Genomic DNA, 19,527 nt, shown 5'->3' with positions numbered 1-19,527 from the left:
TTCGAAACTGCTGCCCTTGCTATGGCGTGCAGATAAGGGCTGGCCTGTATTGCTGACCACGTACTGGACATTATGTAGATACACTGAGCTATTTTCAGCTAGAAAGCACAGATCCTGAGAGATGTCAGGGCAGTGGTTTAGGCTGTAGGTACAGTGTGCTTGCCTGCAGTTGAAGACAAGCTTGTGCTGAGCTGGCAATACACAATCAGCTTGGGGAGCTTTTCCTGAGCTGTAAGCTCACCTTTGGACTGCAGTGTTGAATGGCAGAGACTTTCTAGAGCCTAAATTGTATCATCTGAGTTTCCGTACACGCTGGATTAAAAGCTGCACAAGGTGAAGAAGAAGGGACTAAACCTAATCCTGCCTGTTCTACCAAGCTTAAAAAAATCCCAGTTCATAGATTGCTCCCTGAAAGAAAAACATGCTTCTTTCTTCTTCATGGGGGAACTGAAAAGAGCAATGGACTTCCGTATGATGATCTGAAATCTGTGATTTGGTGGCCTTGTGAAATGTTAGATGGTGGTGGACTGAGATATAGAGGGTTCTGTACTCAAAGCAGAACCCAGAGACTGGAGCATTAGGTACCTCCTATAGCTAAAGTGAACACTCACTTCTCACTTCGGGGTCAGTAGCTGAGAAGCATTTCTTGGGCAGCTGCATTTTACCCTGAATGATATTCACTGCTTTCTCCATCTGTTGACTGAATATATACAGACATCAAGGAAGACAAGGAAGTTTTGTGGACATTTGTTCCTCTACAACACCAGTTCCTCTTCTAGCCCTGCCTTTCTGCCCCAGGTCCCCTTACTTTGACTTGCACTGGCCCTTAAAGTGTAAGTTCCGGCTTTGGTGAGGGTGTAATTCTGAGCTGTAAATAAACCTCTCATTTCACCTCTTCCCTGAGCAGAGCAGCCAAGGCTGGAAGGGGAAATCTTGTAATGTGATTGCAGTTGTTTGCTCTGATGCAGTTGTTTCCACATAAGCAGCCCCCTCCCAGCACCTCTCTGGACATACAGACTCTCCTCAGCGCCAAGAAAGCAGTTCTTTGGCAGAGTGCCTGTGTTTGGGGCTTCACTTTGACATGCCGTAGCCTCACACATTGCTGTGAAGGTGTTGGAAAGGCACCGCAGCCTCTCTCAGTGCGGTGCTCTTTAAACTTTCCACTGATTAGGGGCCTTTTAGCACTCAGCTGCCTTTTCCTAATGGATTTTGCCTTTTCGTTGAGACGAAGGATTTTTTCCTTGCAGGCGTTGCCAAAGTAAACAGTTGTGGAGGCTTTTTTGGAAAGCAAGGAGAGGAGAAGGGGACAGAGAATCAGAACTGGTCCAAATGCATCCAGACAAGCACTATATAGCAAACTGTGTGTGTTGAGGGCCAAGTTCTGCCAGAGTGAAATTCTCTGGGAAAAGAGGGCCATTTGCTGAGAGTCCGGCCCAACTACAAGGTCTTCTTTGGGACCAAAGACACCATGCCTGTGTCCTTGAGCTGTCAGGGGGAGCAGGGTGTGAGCTTGGCATTCATCAGCCCCTTTGTGATTTATATCCGAAGTCCTGAAGCCAGAGGAGGCATTGGAGTAATTTAAACTGTGCAGAGTTCCAGTGTATCAGTGCCCCACTGCTCTGAAGCTGGTAATCAGACTGCAGCCAGCTTGCTCTGTGGAAGCCCAGCAGGCACTGGCTCTAAAGAACCTTCCTTCCTCTGGGCTGCTCTGCTCAGTGCAAACCCCACATCTCTTTGGAGATGTTCAGAATTGAGTCCATGCCTGTGCGCTTCTGTGTAAGCCCTGAGCAGACTGTAGATGTGTATGCACAGATGTGCATGGTTATGCAGATGTGTGTTATGGATGAAGTACATTTATAGCCCGCAGTTCTTTCTATCAGTCAAGCAGGGCATGTGGCTCTGAGAAGAGTTCTGCATTTCACAGCTCCTTCTCCAATTCCTTGACACAAGGTATGAGAGGAACAAAGCAGCCCGTTTGTATATGAAGATCTCCTTTCCCTGTCCCATCTCTGCCCTGATTTGGCCATAGTGCAGCCAGCTGCTGAATCCCTGCTCCTCTGCTTCCTGCTCACATTAATTGCCAGAGCTCAGACTTTTCCTTTTCAGTGGATCCTTGCTCCTTGCTGGGAGCTTCAGCTTTGTTTGATCGTGTTAAGTGTTTCATCATGTTTCATCTGGTCAAAGATGAGCAAGCTCCCTTTGCAAGAGGGTTTTCTCCCTGTATGCCCCATCCATCAGCCAGAGCATAATTCATGGGCAGAGACTTTGGCCTACTGACAGCCAGGCCTGCTCAAGAGCTAAGGGCTATCACAGACCTCCACTCCCCACAGCAGAGCCTCTCCAAAGCCCAGGGACAGGCCCTCTGTGACTGATCCATGCCAGGGCTGGATTCCAGATGGACACATCCCCAGTGCTGGCCCACAGGCAGGTTTCACACGGCATTGATGGGGTGTTAATGATGCTGATGTTTCAGCCAAGCTTTTAGACAAGGGCTGGGCCTGAGAGAGAAGTTTGTAACAAACCCTGGTGCAACACAGGCCCTTCTACCTGTGTGCAGGCGGAGAGTTATCAATCAGCAAAGCTGAGAGAAGGAAGAGAAGGTGCTGCACCTGCCTGTTACCAACCACTGAAGCCATTGGATCTCTGTATTTCCCTAGACTTTACCTTGAATCAGGGCAGCTTTATATGCTGAGGATGATGGCTTGTGATCTGAGATATCCCTTGGGTCAATTGGGGTCAGCTGTCCTGGCTGTGTCCTCTTCCAACTCCTTGTGCCTGCCCAGCCCCCTTGCTGGTGGGGTGAGGAACAGAAAAGGCTCTGTGTAAGTGCTGCTTAGCGGTGAGGAAAACGTCCTTTTATCATCAACCCTGTTTCCAGCCATTACCAGTTACTGTGAACAAAATTAACTTAGTTCCAGCCCAAACCAGCACATCTTTGATAGGATTTGCTCTCCTCTGTACCTCTGCAGTTCTGTTGCAGCCTTTCTATGACTGGGTGGCTCCAGGAACACAGAGGTGAAGGCATAGGCAAAGGTGTGTATGCAGCAGCTTGACTGTGAGTTCTGGTTTATTCTCTTCCCCTCACTTTAACTTCTCAAAAGCACTGTGCTACTTTTATTCATGGAAATGCCTACAGTGACTGTGAGACCCTTTGAATGTTACTTCCTTATTTATCTTACATATTCTATGATTCTATGATCTTATACCTTAAGGCTGTATCCTACTTTAGAGGCAATTCTACATCTGTTTGGCATCATTTTGTTTGTTTGTTTCTCACTGTGAATTCCTTGACGTGTTACTGAATAACTGCGCAACATTCTGGGATCTTTCTGTCAGTCTTTGCAGAAGTTTCAGCTTCCATTGGCCTCAATCATTTTATATCCTCTTCCTCTATTAAGTACACTTTGCTCTGCATTCTGTCTGAGGGTCTTTCCCTTACAGTGTCTCAGTTCCAGACAGGTGGATCAGTATCATGATTCTTGTGCAGACAAGGAGCAACAAAGCCAACAATTTGCCCAGTACCACACATCAGTTTTGGCAGGTGTAGGAATAAAGCTTAGCTCTTTCCTCCCATTCCAATGCTTGTACCATGCCTCCCTTACCTGCTGCCTAAAGCTGGAGCTGTTCTGAGCAACTGTAGACTTAATAACTGAAATGACGGTTTCAGAGGCTGAGCTGGGGGATGGTTGCTGCATAGGAACTGGGAGCAGCAGCTCCATTCCATTACCGCTTGGCCTCAGGCATACTGGGATTATGTATTAATGCTCTGTGCCAGCACCCCCCAGCTCCACCAGTGCCATGGGCTGCTGCTGGCATGCCCTGGAGCTGCTTTGGTGGCAGAGCTGTGCCATGGGGACAGCACAGCACTGCTCTGCTCTCGTTAAGTGTCACCAGGAAGGAAGGGGCCGGAGGGACAAAGCCTGCCTGGGGCTGTGGGGCAGGGAACAGGGGGTCACCTGCAGAACCATCAGGAGAGGGAAGGAGGGAGTGGGGCTGGGTCTCTCTGCCTGGCTTCTGCAGAGGACAAGTGCAGTTTGGGGTGGAACTTGGCTGCTTCGTGGGTACATGGGTGTGCAAGTCCCTGTGTGGTGCCCAGGCTGAACCGAACCGCTGTGTTCTCAAGCTGTGCACAAGAATAAACCCCAGTTTCTGTGTTTCTCATTTGCGCTGAGATTTGGCTTTTGCGTTTTCCTCTGCAATGACATTGGGTAGAAATGTTACAAGTAATGTTGAAAGTAATAAAGTAATTGGATGACCCTGCAGATGAAAGCTTGCAAAAGTAACAGAGGTCACCCCAAGTCCCTGATCAAGAATCACTGCACTACACCAAGGTTTGCATTGCCTGTATGGACAGAAGACTCCAATCCAAGCTGCTTTAATAGAGGTGTGCTGGGACAATGACATCTACCTCGCAGCTGGTGGAATGGAGCCAGTTCTTGGGTTAGTTGTTGAAACATTTAAATTCACCTTCTGCCTTTTTTAAGCCACTCTTCTCCTTTGCTTGCCTTTCCCTCTATGTTCTCCCTGCTTCTGACTGAAACTGTTTAGGCAGGGAAGGTTTCGCCACCTTGGTGGCAAGTGTTTCTGTTCACTTGAGTGTGCCAGAGGGGGGATCATTCTTTTACATAGGTGCAACGTTTCACTAGTGTGAAAGGCCCAAGATCAGAAACAAAGTGCTGAGAGAAGGGCGAACAAGTGATGGGGGAATCTCCAGTTCCGCTGCCAGCAGCAAAGCAGGGATGTCCTTTCTCTTGCTGGCATTCTGCTGCACTAGAGGACAATGTGGCTCTTGACAGGACAGATCTGCTCTGAAGCATGGCTTGTTTCAACCTGGACTGTCTGAAGTCACCCTGAGACCAGGCTGGATGCTGCCTGTTCCCATTCAGGTTTCTTCCTTCTCTCCTGTCCATTGCTTGACCAAGTTGTGCACTAGTGTGTGTCCCTGCAGCCTTCCCAGCTTTCAAACAGGGCAAGCAACACCAGGGCAGTTACTTTTAACTCTAAAATGCTGCTTAACCCGGTGGCTTGGAGACCTGCTCCCAGCACCTCTCTTTTAGCACTTCTCTGCACCATTACCCTGCAGGGATTAACAGCCTCTCCCTGCCATACGCACCTTGCCCCATCACCTGCTTCTCTCCCACTTGCCTTTTCCCCAGGCACTAATGAAATTACCACCGAGGCTGATTACAAGCAGGGAAGGAGCCTTTTGACCACTGAACCCACCTGCTCGCGTGGTTGACCTTTAACGATCCGGCTCTGGAGATGTGTGTAGTTTAATTTGGGGTTTAAAGCCTGTTCCAGGAGGAGTCTGCAGTTCCATTTGCCATCAAACCGTGACCCCTGCTGGAAGCCACGGGACGTGGCGGCCACTTCATACTGGAAACAGCCCTGCGCACAGAGTGGGTTAGGTGTGACTCACTGACATGTCACAGCTGCCACCGGCAGCAGGAGTCACAGAGAACTAAAGCCTAGTTGATTAAACAAGACTTTCAAAGCAGACTGAGCTGAGCTCTTAGGCAGAAGCTCTGCCCTGTGAGGGTGCTGAGGCGCTGGCACAGGGTGCCCAGAGAAGCTGTGGCTGCCCCATCCCTGGCAGTGCTCAAGGCCAGGTTGGACACAGGGGCTTGGAGCAAGCTGCTCCAGTGGAAGGGGTCCCTGACCATGGCAGGGATTGGAGCTGGAGGAGCTTTAATGTCCCTTCCAAACCAAACCAGGCTGGAATTCACCCAATTGCAAAGTTAAAACCTGGGATGATTTTCTCTTTTTTCTATCTGGAGGATTCAGTTTTATGGAATTTCTGGATCCTGGGAGCTTTCTGTGCAGGGAGGGGAATGTGTGTGTGCCTTTTGAATTGGGACTGTGGACATCAGAATCAGCTGGCAGGAAGTTCTCAGCTCGAGGTCACAGTGATGCAGTTCTCAGTGGTGTTTGTCCGCACATTTGGACCAGTTTGACATTTCCCAATGGCATAAGATGGAAATGACACCAGAGAGCGTGTGGGGCTCGTGGCACAGGGTTAAACACACGTCTCCTTGACTGTGTGAGGAAAATACATGCCATTTGTGAAGCCCCCAGCCCTGCGGGGGGGGGGGGGTGGTGCCGCATGGTCTGATCAGGCCCCAGCTGGAGGGAGGATCCGTGCCTGTGCCGTAAGGGAATGTTGGGGTGTAGATGACAACTCTCCCACAGGAGCAGGTGAAACGCCTGTCAGACAGCAGGGACTGCAGGACAGAGGCCATGCTGCTGGATGTAACAGCAGAGGAGGAGACTGGTTAAGAACTGAAAACCAAGCCACGGCGCTAACAACACCAGGGTCCAGGAATTCCTTTTGCCATTCCACCAGCCGTGGGGGCACACTGTGGAGCGGGCAGAGGTGCCAGTGAGCTCTGGCAGGGCTGCCTTTGGTTTGTGTTGCAGGACCACAGAAGATCTGTGTTTCTGTTGAGTGCCAGCAGCTGCAGTGTCTGTGCTGGCTCTCTGGCCTTGATGCTCAGTACTTTCTCGTTTGGTTTTGCTTTCTTAATGGTATCATAATTCTGACAGGTTTTAAGAAGTAGTTCTTACAGCACAAGAGCAAATGCTTGTACAGACGAGCATACATGAACCGTTATAGCTTACATAAATTTAGTTATAAATCACTATAAATCCTTATAGCATGGCTGGCAAGTCCCAGCCTAGAACCAGAGCAAGGGCTGTCGTTGCACTGAAGGTCCCAGGTCTGGGTTCTGCAGCTCTCTCAGTGGCAGCACACAAGTTGGTGTTGTCTCAGTGTTTTGAAGAGTATTTTATGCTCACTAAAATAGCCCTGAGGTTTATATATCCCGTGCAAGCCCCCCGGGATGCAGCTTTGATACCTGGTAAAGGAAGAATCAGTTAAGCATAAAGCAGGGCCTCTGCCCACATAAACATTTGTTAAAGTGTTAAGGTTCAGATTCAAAATAGGGAAGTGGAAGCAGCATCATTTTATAAACACTCTTTGTTGTAGAAGACCAAAGATTTCCTGTTTGGGGATCTCGGGGCTGGTTCCATTTCCACTACACATGGTGAGAGACTGTCCATAAACCTGATGTTTACTTGCAGGGCTCCTGATGCTTTCTCCATGTGCTCCAACTGCTTTCAGGTGGCCACAATGTTCTGCCAAAACCAGAAATGGCAGCTGGAAAAAGAAGGGCAGTTCTGTGTCAGCCTCATCTTTACAACCTCCTTCTTCATTGGTAGTAAGAGACCCCAGCACTGCACCCATGCGTCAAGTATTACACGTTGTTGTTACACATCAACTGAGATTTTAGTGTTTTCATTCAATCCTGCTTTACAGTCCTCATGGAACAGGGTATTTAATGGTAGCTTTTGTCTTCAAAGCCAATGAATTAGCCACAAAGTGCTCTTCATGTAAAAACAGTGCTCTGCTGTAATTCCTTGCATTTAGAGCACTCAATGGAAGGCTGAAGTGGAACTATGCTGTGAGACCTTGTACAAGTTAATTCTACCATGTCATTTATTACAGCTCTATCAATAAAGTGAAATAAAGATGAAAGCTTGAAAGATTAAAAAAAGGGCAAAACCATAAAGACTATTTTTATAACTAAATGCAGGACTGTGTGTAGGAAATCCCCAGTAAAGCAGCCACGAAACTGAGTGGCAGTTCCTTGATAAGAGGGAGCTGTGACTGGATACATGTGCAGGCTCCATCTCTTCCTAGCTTTTGGTTCTTTCAGTGCTCTCTGCAAGGAGCTACCTACAGCCATCGGTTCAGAGAGCAGCTGGGGTCTGCAGAAACTCTCACCTCATGTTGGCCATCACCACCACTGACAATAGATGGCTCCCACCAGAGGCACAGGTGAGTCAGGGCTGATGGAGCACAAAGGATGGTTGTAGTTTGCTGCTCGTTTTGCTTAAGAGTAAAGCAAGGGCTGGGGTTTTCAAATATACTTAGGGAGGGCACAGAGCTGTCAGTTCTTTAAGCACAGGATATTATCTTGTCCTGGGTTCAGCAGCAGCAGTCATTTTTTCTCCTTAGTAGCTGGTGCAGTGCTGTGGTTTTGACTTTCAGCCTGGGAACAGCGCTGATAACACCGATGGTTTTAGTTGTTGCTCAGTAATGTTTACTCTGACCAAGGACTTTGTGAGTCTCGTGCTCTGCCAGGGAGGAGGGGAAGCGGGGAGGAAGCAGAGACAGGACACCTGACCCAAACTAGCCAGAGGTATTCCATACCACAGCACGAGTGTAAACTGGGGCTGTTACCTGGAAGGGCTAGATCACTGCTCAGTCAGCAGGTGGTGAGTGGTTGTACTCTCCTCCCTTGCTATTTCCCTTATCATTATTATCATTGGTGGCAGCAGCAGTGGTTTGTGTTATACCTTAGTTCCTGGGCTGTTCTTATCTCAACCCCTGGGAGTTACATTCTTTTGATTCATCCCTCCAGGAGCAGGGGGAGGAAAGGGGGGGAGTGAGCGAGCGGCTGCATGGTTCTGAGTTGCTGGCTGGGCTTAAACCACGACTTTATATATATATATTACCTGAAGATTCCAAGTTCTGTCTAAACTTTTCCTATGGGAGAAGAATGCAAAACAGACCTCGGGTCTTGTTAAGGTCTAGCACTAGGAAAAGGTCTGGCTGTTTATCAGTTTCTTGCACATCTGTGTTTAGAAATGAACCTGCTACATACAGAATGTCTCTGTTTGAAGGGCCCTGGCTCAGAGCAGGTAGGATTCACTCAGGCTGCTCAGGGACCTGTCCAAGTGAGTCTTCAGCTTGTCCAGGATGGGGGTTCTGCAGCTCCACGGAGCAGCCCAAAGCAGCAGATCTGGTTTCATGTTCCTCTTTAATCTGGGGCCAATGCACTGCAATTGTGTCTCACCCTGCTGCAGGGGGACTGACCCACCCGGAGATCTCCCCTAAACACTTACCTGCAGACAGAGCTCTCAAGCTGTGACTGGGAAGCTCTGTGAGGGCCATTGCGGCACCAGATTACCCCAGGTTGCTACCACCACCCCCCCGGGCAGAATTCTAACTGTTCACCTCAGCAGTTCCATTGGTGGCACCAAAACTCTCCCAACAAACGTGGTTTTCAACAGTGACTCTTCCCTTTTGCTTTTACTCCCACTGGAAAGTCCTGGACAGTCCTGCTGCGTGTGGACCTTCCCACATTCCCATGTGGAAGGGGCCCGATGAAGCTGTGGCCTTCTCACCAGGCAGCGCACGGAGAAGGCAGGAACCAGGTTAGTTCAGGGAGGGCAGCAGCGCCTATCTCAAAAGTAAATGACTATTGAAGAGCCTTTAAATGATTTTCAGTTCCGGTCACACCACACGGAACCTGCACTGCAGGACCTTGAGAGTTAAAGCAGATCCTTGTAAGAAGAAAACTCCACCAACAGCTTCAGTAATTCAATAATTTATTCATCTAAAAAAGTGTGTAAAAGTATATAGCTCTCATCCACAAGGTATATATGAATGACATTTAAAATGGAGGTCTTTATTATTATTGTTTCTTTTATCAAAGTCTGTTTTTAGTGTATTGTACCAGCGATAACTGCAGATCTAAAATGAACTTCACATTTTTTTTTTTGCTGTTTTCTCTCAAATTGTCGCCTGGATAGAAAAGAAGCTTCACTGCAAAATGCTCCGAGAAAAAAAACCAACCAAAAACCCAAACCCAAACCAAAATAAAGAGAGAGAAAGTCCGAACTCCCCCGAAATGTACAGCTTTTACAGTTAAAAAAGGTTCGGAAATATACATCCAAGCATGCTGGCCCCCCCCCGCCCGGTAGCTCAAACAACTGTAATAATAAGAGTTCTAATAACTCGGATTTAGGCAGGAATTTCCAAAGGTAGAAAGAAAACCAGGAAAATAAAATACCTTTCTGCACTCTGTAGGAAAGCCGGGGCTTTACATTTCAGCTGAAGTCAGTAAAAAACTCACAAGGAAAATAATGCATATTTAAGGGAAATATTATACAGAACTTTTCACACTGAAGTACATAAGGTTTTTTTTTTTTCTTTAAAATCTATTGCCATTCATTTCTTTTGCACAAAAACGTATAAATATGTCACCAGCTTCTCTTAACTTAAAAACATTAAATAAAAAGACACCAGATGAAAACTTCTCCTCTTGCTGCCCTTGGTTGCGGTTTGCAGTTTTGCTTAGAACCAGGTTTGCTGGGGCAGAAACGCCCCCGGATAAAAACGGCCCCGTTAAAAAGAATAACCAAAAATAAGAATAATCCAAAGTTCCGATGAATCCTGGGAACAAAGAACCCCCGAATGGTAAAAGATTACAAATGGCTACTTTACAGTTCGTCCTCCCCAAGTTAAATCTGTTTATACAAGTTTACAATCTTCATCTTTTTATGCTCTTCAAAAGGCCTTGAGAATTTTCTTTTCTGATTAAGAAAAAATAGTCCTGCAATATTTTTAAAGTCAATTTTACACTGTACACATTAGATACAAATGCTTTGCTATCAGGTTTGTCTTTTTTCACCTATACATTGCAAAGAGGATACCCACATGGGAGGGGTGGCGCAGAGAACAACATCATCCATTTACAGGTCACGTCTCTGCCTCCACCTTCTCATGACACAAGCCATTTTTTTTTCTTTTATATAATTTGCTTTAAATGTTACATTATCTCAAGAAAAATACTTTTTAAAATCATAGATTTTCCTTTTTTTTTTTTTTTTTTTAAACCAGAACATGAAAGTCTTTTGGAAGAACTTTAAAATTGGTGGGTTTTTCTCCACAGATAGACACCAAGGTCACAGAGCCTGATCAAAGTGCCCGACCCCTCCTGAGGCAGCCCCTGCCCGCTGCACAGTGCAACAACAAACATTAGAAAACGGAGTTTAAATAGAAACCCCTTGAAGCCTGGAATGAAGGAGTCATAAAAATACTTCAATTAGCCATTAACCTTTACAATGGCAATCATTTTCCTAAACAAAGTCACTTTGCCACCACAGTGGTAGAACTTCAAGTACTAATTTAATGATATAATTTTTAAAAATTATTTCTTTGAAATAATATTCCTATAGTCAGAAAAAATACACCAGATTTGGAACTGATTTCGTGTAAACAAAAACCATCATTTTTGGATATGTACATGGACGAGCCTGCCCCAGCTCAAGGGCGACTTGGGTTTCAGTAAATACTTTTCTAACATCACTAAATTCACTGGAAATATATTTCAATCATAGCTCTACAATAGATTCATTTACCACTTCCCGTGGGCCCTCACAGCGGGCTTTAAAGTATTTTTCCTCCCTACCTCTCACTCACTCGCTCTCTTCCATTAGGTAGTGTTATCCTTCATTGAACACTGGCCGTCTCGTGCTTTAAGCAGGCTGAGTGCAGGTGAGAAGTCCTTAGGACACAAGGGTGCCCTTCCCAGACTGCGTGTCCCTGCCCAGCTCGGGTTGTGACAAGCTTCAGGTTTGATTTCTAGGTCAGAAGAGTGAGAGGTCTGTAGATAAATAACCCTACAGTGGAACGGAGCTGGATTTTGAAGAGATTCGACTGTTCCTGGTCCTTTATAATTTAATCCCTCCCCTCCCCAAACCTCAAAATAAATAAAGTATCTCCAGACCATTCATATCTACATGGACAGGTAACAAATGCATGCATTCATCCCAATCCACTCTGACAGGAACTCCAGGTAGACAGAAAACTCCAATATTTATACGAGACTACAACTGTGTGGGGTTTGGTTTGGTGGTTTTTGTTCTGTTCCTCCTGCAAAGTCCCAGTTGACGATGATCAAACAACAAAACAAGTTGTGGCCAACCCAAACTGGTCACTACAAGGTATTTTTCCTTGCAGGGCTGAAACTGCTCTTGGTTGTTTCTCAGAGTTCCCAATGCAAAAAGATACTGTAAGTCTTCCTTAAAAAAATAAAGTATCAAAAAAAAGCATCACACTGACCAGTAGTTACTGGGCCACCAAACTAACACTGGCTTGAGGTTACTGTGTTCACTGTTCTTGGATGTTCCCAGATTTTGGACTGAAGCTGCCAGAGATGTTCATGGGTACTTGAGTTTTGAACACTGCAGAATTCACACGTGCTCTTGGAGGAACAGAAGCACAGCACAGGACTGGTCTGAAGAGAAGCAAAATCGGGATCTTTGCAGATTGTGGCACGTTTCTCAGGTCGAGGGGAGAAGAAGCCAGAAGAACAAGTGCTTTTCTATCTATTAGAGTATATTCATGATGGCATTGTACAACTGAGTGAGCACCACGAAGTGGACAGGAAGGCAGGAGCTGCGATCCTGAGTGGCAGGGTTACACGTAAGCCAGGACAGTGCATTGTACTGCTCCAAAACGAACCTGCAGACAGAAACACAGAGACATGAAACTGGAATCATTTACTTCTTCCCCTCTTGGCTTCTCTAATGATTTTCTTGGAGGTGTCTCCGGTTCCTCCTCAGACAGACTCATGTGGACTGCCTGGCTGGACTAATGCTGGCGGGGCTGGCGCAGGAGGAAACTCCCTGAAAAGGGGAGAATGGGAAGCAGGAATGCTTAGGTTTAAGGTATGTGAACTTGAACGAAGCTATTCAAATGTAGGCCCTCCCCAGCACATAGCTGAGATTATAGAATCACAGAGGTTCAGATCCCATCGTCTTCAAGGCCTTGAGTCCTGGACATGTCTAAGGACTCTCTGGGCAACCTGTGCCAGCATTTGATCACACTTTTGGATGCTCATTTCTTGGTTAAGCGCATGTTTGCTCCCTGCCTGCTGCCTCATCAAAGAGATCTTTCAGTCCCCAACACGTGGGATGGAGGCAAACACAACCCTGTATTAACTCAGGAAGAATATGTCCTTTCTATCCCAATTCCTAAGATACCAGTTTCAGAAAGGTACTATTATCTCCTTCTGTAAGTCAGTTTGGTTTGGTCAGTAACAATAATGACTGGCACAGGCCAGATTAGCCCACTCAGTAAACAGAACTCTGGGAGATGAAAAGGTCCCCCCGGAATTCCAGAGCTCAATCCCCAGAACCTTAGGGAGGAAATGCAAATCCCAAGAGGCGTTACCTCAACACATCTGATGTAGTTTTAGAGTCAAGGGGGTGAGGAACTCGCTGAGAATTTCTGGCAGGTAGAAGCTCATCTGTCTGCGCTACAGAGATATGGTGATGTAGTGAGGCCTGTGTAGAGGAAAAGAGCACAGATTAACTCTTCACAGAGCAAGATTCACACTGAACAAATACATTCTGAGGTGTCTCAGGATACCATGGCAAGTTGGTGATTCTGCATTGACCCCACCATGACCATGTGTATTTCCAGGTTCCAGAATGACTAGATTTTTGAATAAGCTCACTTCTCTTTCTGACTAGAACCAAGGATCTTGAAAAAAGAACACTGAATTCTGTTCTAGATGTTAGCCAGGGGAGAAGTGATGAGGGGAAACACTTGGGAAGTGTCAGGGGTTCTTTTGGCACTGCAGTATCAAACTCCGCAGTAGGAGCCAGTGGCAGAGGACCACGAGGAGGTGGTGTCTGTGCAGACCACACACTGCTGCCGTTGCTCTCTGCTGGCACACTTTCTGCCTGCCTTCCCGTTCTGCTGGAGCAGGGCTCCTGCATTAGTTTACACAGGAGCAGGAAAGGGGTTTCTTCTTGATCTTGAGCAACCTTTCAGTGGGCGGCTGGATACACCACACAGCCTGCCAAGGCACTACCTCTTTTATGCTCCTCTAATTATGGCACACGCATTGGAGATGAAATACTGCAGCATAAAAATACCTCATCCAAATCAAAGATGACTTCGGTCTCTATGCCTCACGTGCCGTGCAAGTTTCCTGATCGCAGCACTGTGCAGTGTGACAGCGACAGATCCCTGCTCCCCGTCCCCTGTCCAAACCAAACCAGCATGGTCCCAGCCACATTAAATGTTTCATTCAGCCTAGATCTGAGAGCCCAATTGTGCTGGGCTGGGGTGGTGGGGCAGGGAAGGGGGATGGCTCCTGCTCTGGTGCAAATGGAGTACAAGCTTACAGAGGAGTTCCTAACGTTGCCTGGAGCTCTGCTGACTGGGTTTTACTGCTGGAACTGAAACATGCTCTCCGGATTACTCATTCACAAAAAAAGGGTACTTTTCAGTTTATCATAAAACTTCATCTCTGGCTCCCAAACCACGGTGGCTTATTTTGTGTATTACTTTGAGATCTCCGTTTTGTCAGCTGAAGGAAAAGCACACAGGGAAATCTATCCCTGAAGAGCACAGAGTAAGGTTCAGTATTTGCTGGTGGAGGCTGCCATGCCAACTGCAAGTCAGTGTTAACACCAGTCTCAACATTGCCTTTTCTGCATGAGGAAAGAACTGAGACACAGACACCTTCACTGCTGACTGCCTCAGAGGCATGGATGAGGGAATTCACTTGAGAGACTCACGAAAATGTTTAGTATTTGGTACTCGTGCTGGGAATGCGTGCAGTGGTACTATCTTGATTATTCTACACGTTGTTTGCTCTAATAGCTACGTGATGCTATTCAAGGCAGGTTTTTCACCTTTCCATGCTCACTAGTTCACTTTTTGGCTTCATTCAAATAAGCAGCTGTGTGACACTCTAGAGGGATCAGTGACTAGTACTTGAATCAATTCTGCTGTATACATGTCACAAGCACTTGCATTTCTGCAATGGAGGGTATCAGCTTCCCTCTGACACTACAGACTCCACTGTGCAACTTCTACACCTGGGGAAACAGACACAGAGTAAATGCTCTGTCTGGAGGTGCTACTCACTTTTACTCTGTCACAACTGGGTTATGGCAGAAGAGATCTCTCCTGTTTTAGGATGCCTGAAAATGAAAACTGGGATACCTCTGTAATACCAGACACAGCTGGGATGATTCTGTGTTTAGAAGCTTTCAAACTACTCCATTTTCAGGTAAGGGCCTTTAGCAACAGAGAATTATGTTTTAATAGCCCAAGTAAATTCAAACCTAAAACTGCATTTCCATTTCCAGAACTGTCACAGCTGCGGTAACATGCAAAGCCAGCATTTTGGAAGAAAACTCATAGCATATTAGTGGAATTCTAATTGTCTTTCCCCTGTGAGAGGACACCAAGACAGACCTTCAGGAAGAGCGGACACTGGTTTTGGGCCTGAGGACAGGATGACCAGAACCACTGCGGAAGATTCTCAGCTTTGGCAGTTGATACGAAGTATCCAAGAGCAAGAGGCTGCTGCTTCAGTTCTTCAGGGGCTTCTCTGGAAAGGAGACGTTCCCCTTGGCTCTGAAAGGAGAGTTGGGAAGGCGGGTTGTTATTCCATGTTATACACCCCACTCCAACAACACTGATTTTGTTTACTAATTACTCAGTATTTAAATCAGTTCTGTTCTTAATGAGCTCTCCTTTAATCATTCATGAATCTTAGTCAAAGTTGTCTAATCCCTTCCTTTTTCCCCGGTAGCTGGGCTCCCCAGGCTTGTGTTCCAGAATCCCTTTAGATGGTCTTTCAGCTGGTGGAAGGATGTGTTACACACTGAGATATGGAAGAACGGAAAGTGTCTGCATCTTTGTTAGTTTGGTTGTGTTTGCTTTTGCAGTTACAATGAGAGCTTAATAAAACCAGGGTACACTTGCTGCTCCCTGCTGTGGACACAAGATGCTGTGCTTGGGTTTTATTTGTACTACTGCCCCGGGGAAGTGTAGGGGGAAAGGAAGCAACCATCCTGCTTTTCTGCTTACATCACTCAGTCATTTATTCATGCGCTGTATTTTTTGCAGTATTCGTTGCTCATGTTCTCACTATGCAACAAAACATTATTTAGAGAGGAGAGAGTTGAACAACAAGAGACCAGCTGTAAAACTAAACTAATCGGTCTTTGAGTCGCTGCCTATTGGCACGTATGTTCGTGATTTGATTGCTGGAGTAAAACTCACCTGAACCTTCCATACCCATGGCTGGTGGGTAGCAACCCATGTTGCTGTGAGCCCGTTTACCCCATCCCGTGTGTATCTGCACACAGCCTCACCTATCCTGAACCACAGCACCAAGCCTACCAGGGTCTCCTCAGCTACCAGAAGGGGTGTTTGCTGTTCCATTCTAGAGGACATTCCTATTTTAAACACATTTGGGGTTTTTTTGGAAACACCCTTTATTATTTTGCTCCATCCCTGGCAGTGTTCAAGGCCAGGTTGGACAGAGCCTTGGTCACACGGTCTAGTGTGAGGCATCCCTGCCCATGGAAGGAGGGTTGGAACTGGACGATCTTAAGGTCCTTTCCAACCCAAACCATTCTATGATTCATAAAGGAAAAGCCCAAAAGATGCCTGTGAACTATTTTAGCTTGTAACTTATCTCAGAAGAACTGGAATAGCAGCTCCTTTAACCCATACACATCTTCTAAGTCAACAGGTTAAAAGACATCACTATACAGAAACTGGCTTAACCACACCAACTTCACTGCTGGTCCTTCAGGCAGGTCCTTCTCCAGCAGCAGTGCCTCGACCAGGAATCCAAGGCAGTTAAACACCCCATAAAGGCAGGGGAGGCTGCAGCCCAGCCGGCTCAGGAGCCAGGCAGCCAAGTGCCTGCTGAGCACTGAGGACATGCGGCGCTGAACCGCAGCAATCAATTACGGGTTACATGGACGGAGGCGCGACCTTCCCCGACCCACGAGGTAATGATCACACGCTGCTGCTTTTGTAAACCCAAAAATTACACAGCAATTACCAGGCCCTTGTTAATGGTTAAACTGAATTACTCTGACAGGTTCGTCTAGAAATGGCTTGTCCAGGCCTCTAAGCTCTTTGGTCATTAACCTTCCAGTGCTGTTCTTAAAGCCACTTGGATGGAGTTCCACAGGGAGTAAGTTCTGTAAACACATCCCTGAAAGTGGTACAGAATAGAGATGCCTGAATGAACTCAATGAGAGAGAGAAGTTGTAATGAGTGATGAACTGTGATTTATGGCTGGAGGGTTTAGTAACAGCATCTAGAACATTTAATTTGCCACATACGAGTTTGAAATAACCAAGTGACAGCAATGTGCAATTGTGTAGCCTTTGAAAAGTGGGTTGGAGTATCAACGTAAGGAAAGGTGGTTGCGTACTAAGATCACAAAACACAGCGTTAGCATTTCTGTGGCTGAGGCAGAAGTCATTTTTCACTCTCAGACTGTATTAAGGTGACCACTGAAGCACTCTGGCTGAGGACTTTCTCCTTCCAGGTGGGGACCTAACTCCGTTCAGTGGGTCCTTTCCAGGGAGTGAGAATTCTCTTTAGATGTTCCTTACATTTAGAAAAATGCAGTGCTGTGCTACAGAGGCTGAATGAAGCACCACAGAGCTCAGCTGTAGGAATACCTCCTGTAGGTATCTATTTGGTACTTGCTTTCATAGCTGTTTTACAGTTAAAGCCACCAGTGACAGCCACAAGATCCAGTTACGTATATTATGCAGATTTATATATAACTTTTATCTGCTGTTTCCTGTATACAAGTCAGCCTGTTTAATAAAATACTGTATTATTTAGTAAAGAAGCAATATGCTATTGCCTTAAATGTACTATTTCTAGAATAAAACTTCTCCACAGGGAATTCTGAAGCATCATACTTCTCCACGCTTGTGATGGCAACCACCTGAAGAGTACAACTAAGTCTCTTTCACAATTACATGGATGAGTAAAAGAGTTCCATCAGACATGATCCAAGGTGTGCTAATGCTGATTCGAAAAAATACCTTGAATTACTCAAAAGAATTTGCATTTTATGTAATCTCTGGTGTTGGAACCGACTTTACAAAAGCCACTTCAAACAAAAGTAACTTACAAGCCCTGTGTGCTCAGGGCTAAGTTTTACTGAGCAAACAACATTTGCATAAGCACCCACAGCACCTGGGGAGTCCCTATGGGCAAGGGTTATTACTACGAGAATTAGCTCCCTTCTGCCCCCCTAGAAATCCCCATGAACAGAGCTGCCATCTGCCTTTCTCTCCGAGACGTGTCACTGTGTGCCAGGGACATTCCATGTGATTGCCCAGAAAAAAAACTCGGATGAGTCCAGGTTTATACAGGGCCACACAAAAATAAAGCTTCTCTCTCCTCTCTTGCTTTCAATTATCTTTCCACTCACAGTTAACTTCAGAGATGTAAAGAGCCAAGGCAGAGGCACAGAATCATAGAATAGTTAGGGTTGGAAAGGACCTCAAGATCATCCAGTTCCAACCCCCTGCCATAGGCAGGGACACCTCACACTAAACCATCTCACCCAAGGCTCTGTCCAACCTGGCCTTGAACACTGCCAGGGATGGAGCATTCACAACCTCCCTGGGCAACCCATTCCAGTGCCTCACCACCCTAACAGGAAAGAATTTCCTCCTTATATCCGATCTAAACTTCCCCTGTTTAAGTTTGAACCCGTTACCCCTTGTCCTGTCACTGCAGTCCCTGACGAAGAGTCCCTCCCCAGCATCCTTATAGCGTCTTCTACAACAGTATTTAACCACCACCTTCAGTAGCACCAGTAATTTCTGCTGCTATTGACCTGATTCTGTTTGAGAATCTACAGGAAAAAAAAGGTTTTGTTGAACGATTTGGGTCTTTTTTTTGCCTTTTATTTCCAGTAGCCTGTGCCCTAAAGTGCTCCAGCCTTACCCTACTGTGCTGGAAGTGAGATCCCACTCCAATGCCAGATGGTGATCCAGGGGAAGGAACTGGGGAGGAATTTGGTGAAGAGTGAAGATTCCCTGTTATTAAAATTCTAATGTCATTGTCCATGTCATCTGGGAATGGGAGGTCAAACATGTCATCTGAAAGGAAAAGAAAGAGAAATTATTCCCAGTGTGCTGCTGCACTCATTTTTGTCAAGAGATTTTTGGGATTTGTGAGCACTCCCTTTAATTCATTATCATGCTTCTTCAACATTCTGCCGAGGCAGATGGAAGCAGAGACAAGCACCTGACTGTTCAATTCCCTGCAACCACACACACTTGAAAGGAAAAGTTGGCAGACATCTATGACAATAATGAAGCTGAACAATGGTCAGAGATGAACACAAATCCTGTCACAGCAGCTTCATCAAATCCAAACGGATCTTCACAACAGAAAAAATGACCCTTCTCTGCAGCTGGTCTCAGAAATCCATTCACTATACACTTGAAATCCACCAAAGAAAGCGAGGTGTGCTGTTCACAGCATGTGCTGCTCTTCAGGCTTTGGCACTTGGCTTCAAGTATCCTGGAGCAATCCCAGCAGCTTCAGGGGCATTGCTCGTGGGATCCATAAGGGCAGCAAGGCCCCTGCTCCCGGCCTGTGGAGTCCCATGATTATTTCAGGTACTGCATCAGGATTTCCTACATGTTTTTCCCTTAATGTTTTACTTTCATCTCAGGAATTAAATACAGTTGTATTACCATCATTTGCTGGCTTTATTTGGTTTATGTTAACACGTGGGAGAGATGTAAAGATACAGTGAAAATGTGTTTGCATTCTGTGAGCAGCACATTCCATCTCTCAGGCATTTGCAACACTGGTTACAACACCACGAGTGATTTACACGATGGAAAGCTAACACATTAAAACACAGCAAA

At 46.2% G+C, this 19,527-nt stretch overlaps 1 protein-coding gene across 2 annotated transcripts in view; it reads right to left on the bottom strand.

Moving 5' to 3' along the window:
* Positions 1 to 9,376: 9,376 nt before the first annotated feature.
* Positions 9,377 to 19,527, bottom strand: part of MED13L (mediator complex subunit 13L) — a 185,383-nt gene continuing 175,232 nt past the window's right edge. For both annotated transcript variants that reach the window (XM_065692177.1, XM_065692178.1), the window contains exons 28-31: positions 18,593 to 18,747; positions 15,068 to 15,229; positions 13,025 to 13,137; positions 9,377 to 12,313 (exon numbers count right to left, since the gene is read on the bottom strand). In XM_065692177.1, the coding sequence (XP_065548249.1) occupies positions 12,181 to 12,313; positions 13,025 to 13,137; positions 15,068 to 15,229; positions 18,593 to 18,747 (563 nt within the window). In that variant the 3' untranslated portion in view covers positions 9,377 to 12,180. The remainder of the gene's footprint in view (positions 12,314 to 13,024; positions 13,138 to 15,067; positions 15,230 to 18,592; positions 18,748 to 19,527) is intronic.

The sequence above is a fragment of the Lathamus discolor genome, chromosome 12, assembly GCF_037157495.1.
Source record: "Lathamus discolor isolate bLatDis1 chromosome 12, bLatDis1.hap1, whole genome shotgun sequence".
Taxonomy (NCBI): Eukaryota; Metazoa; Chordata; class Aves; order Psittaciformes; family Psittacidae; genus Lathamus; species Lathamus discolor.
Note: the sequence above shows the minus strand (reverse complement) of the source record. Positions and strands in the feature narration are given on the sequence as shown.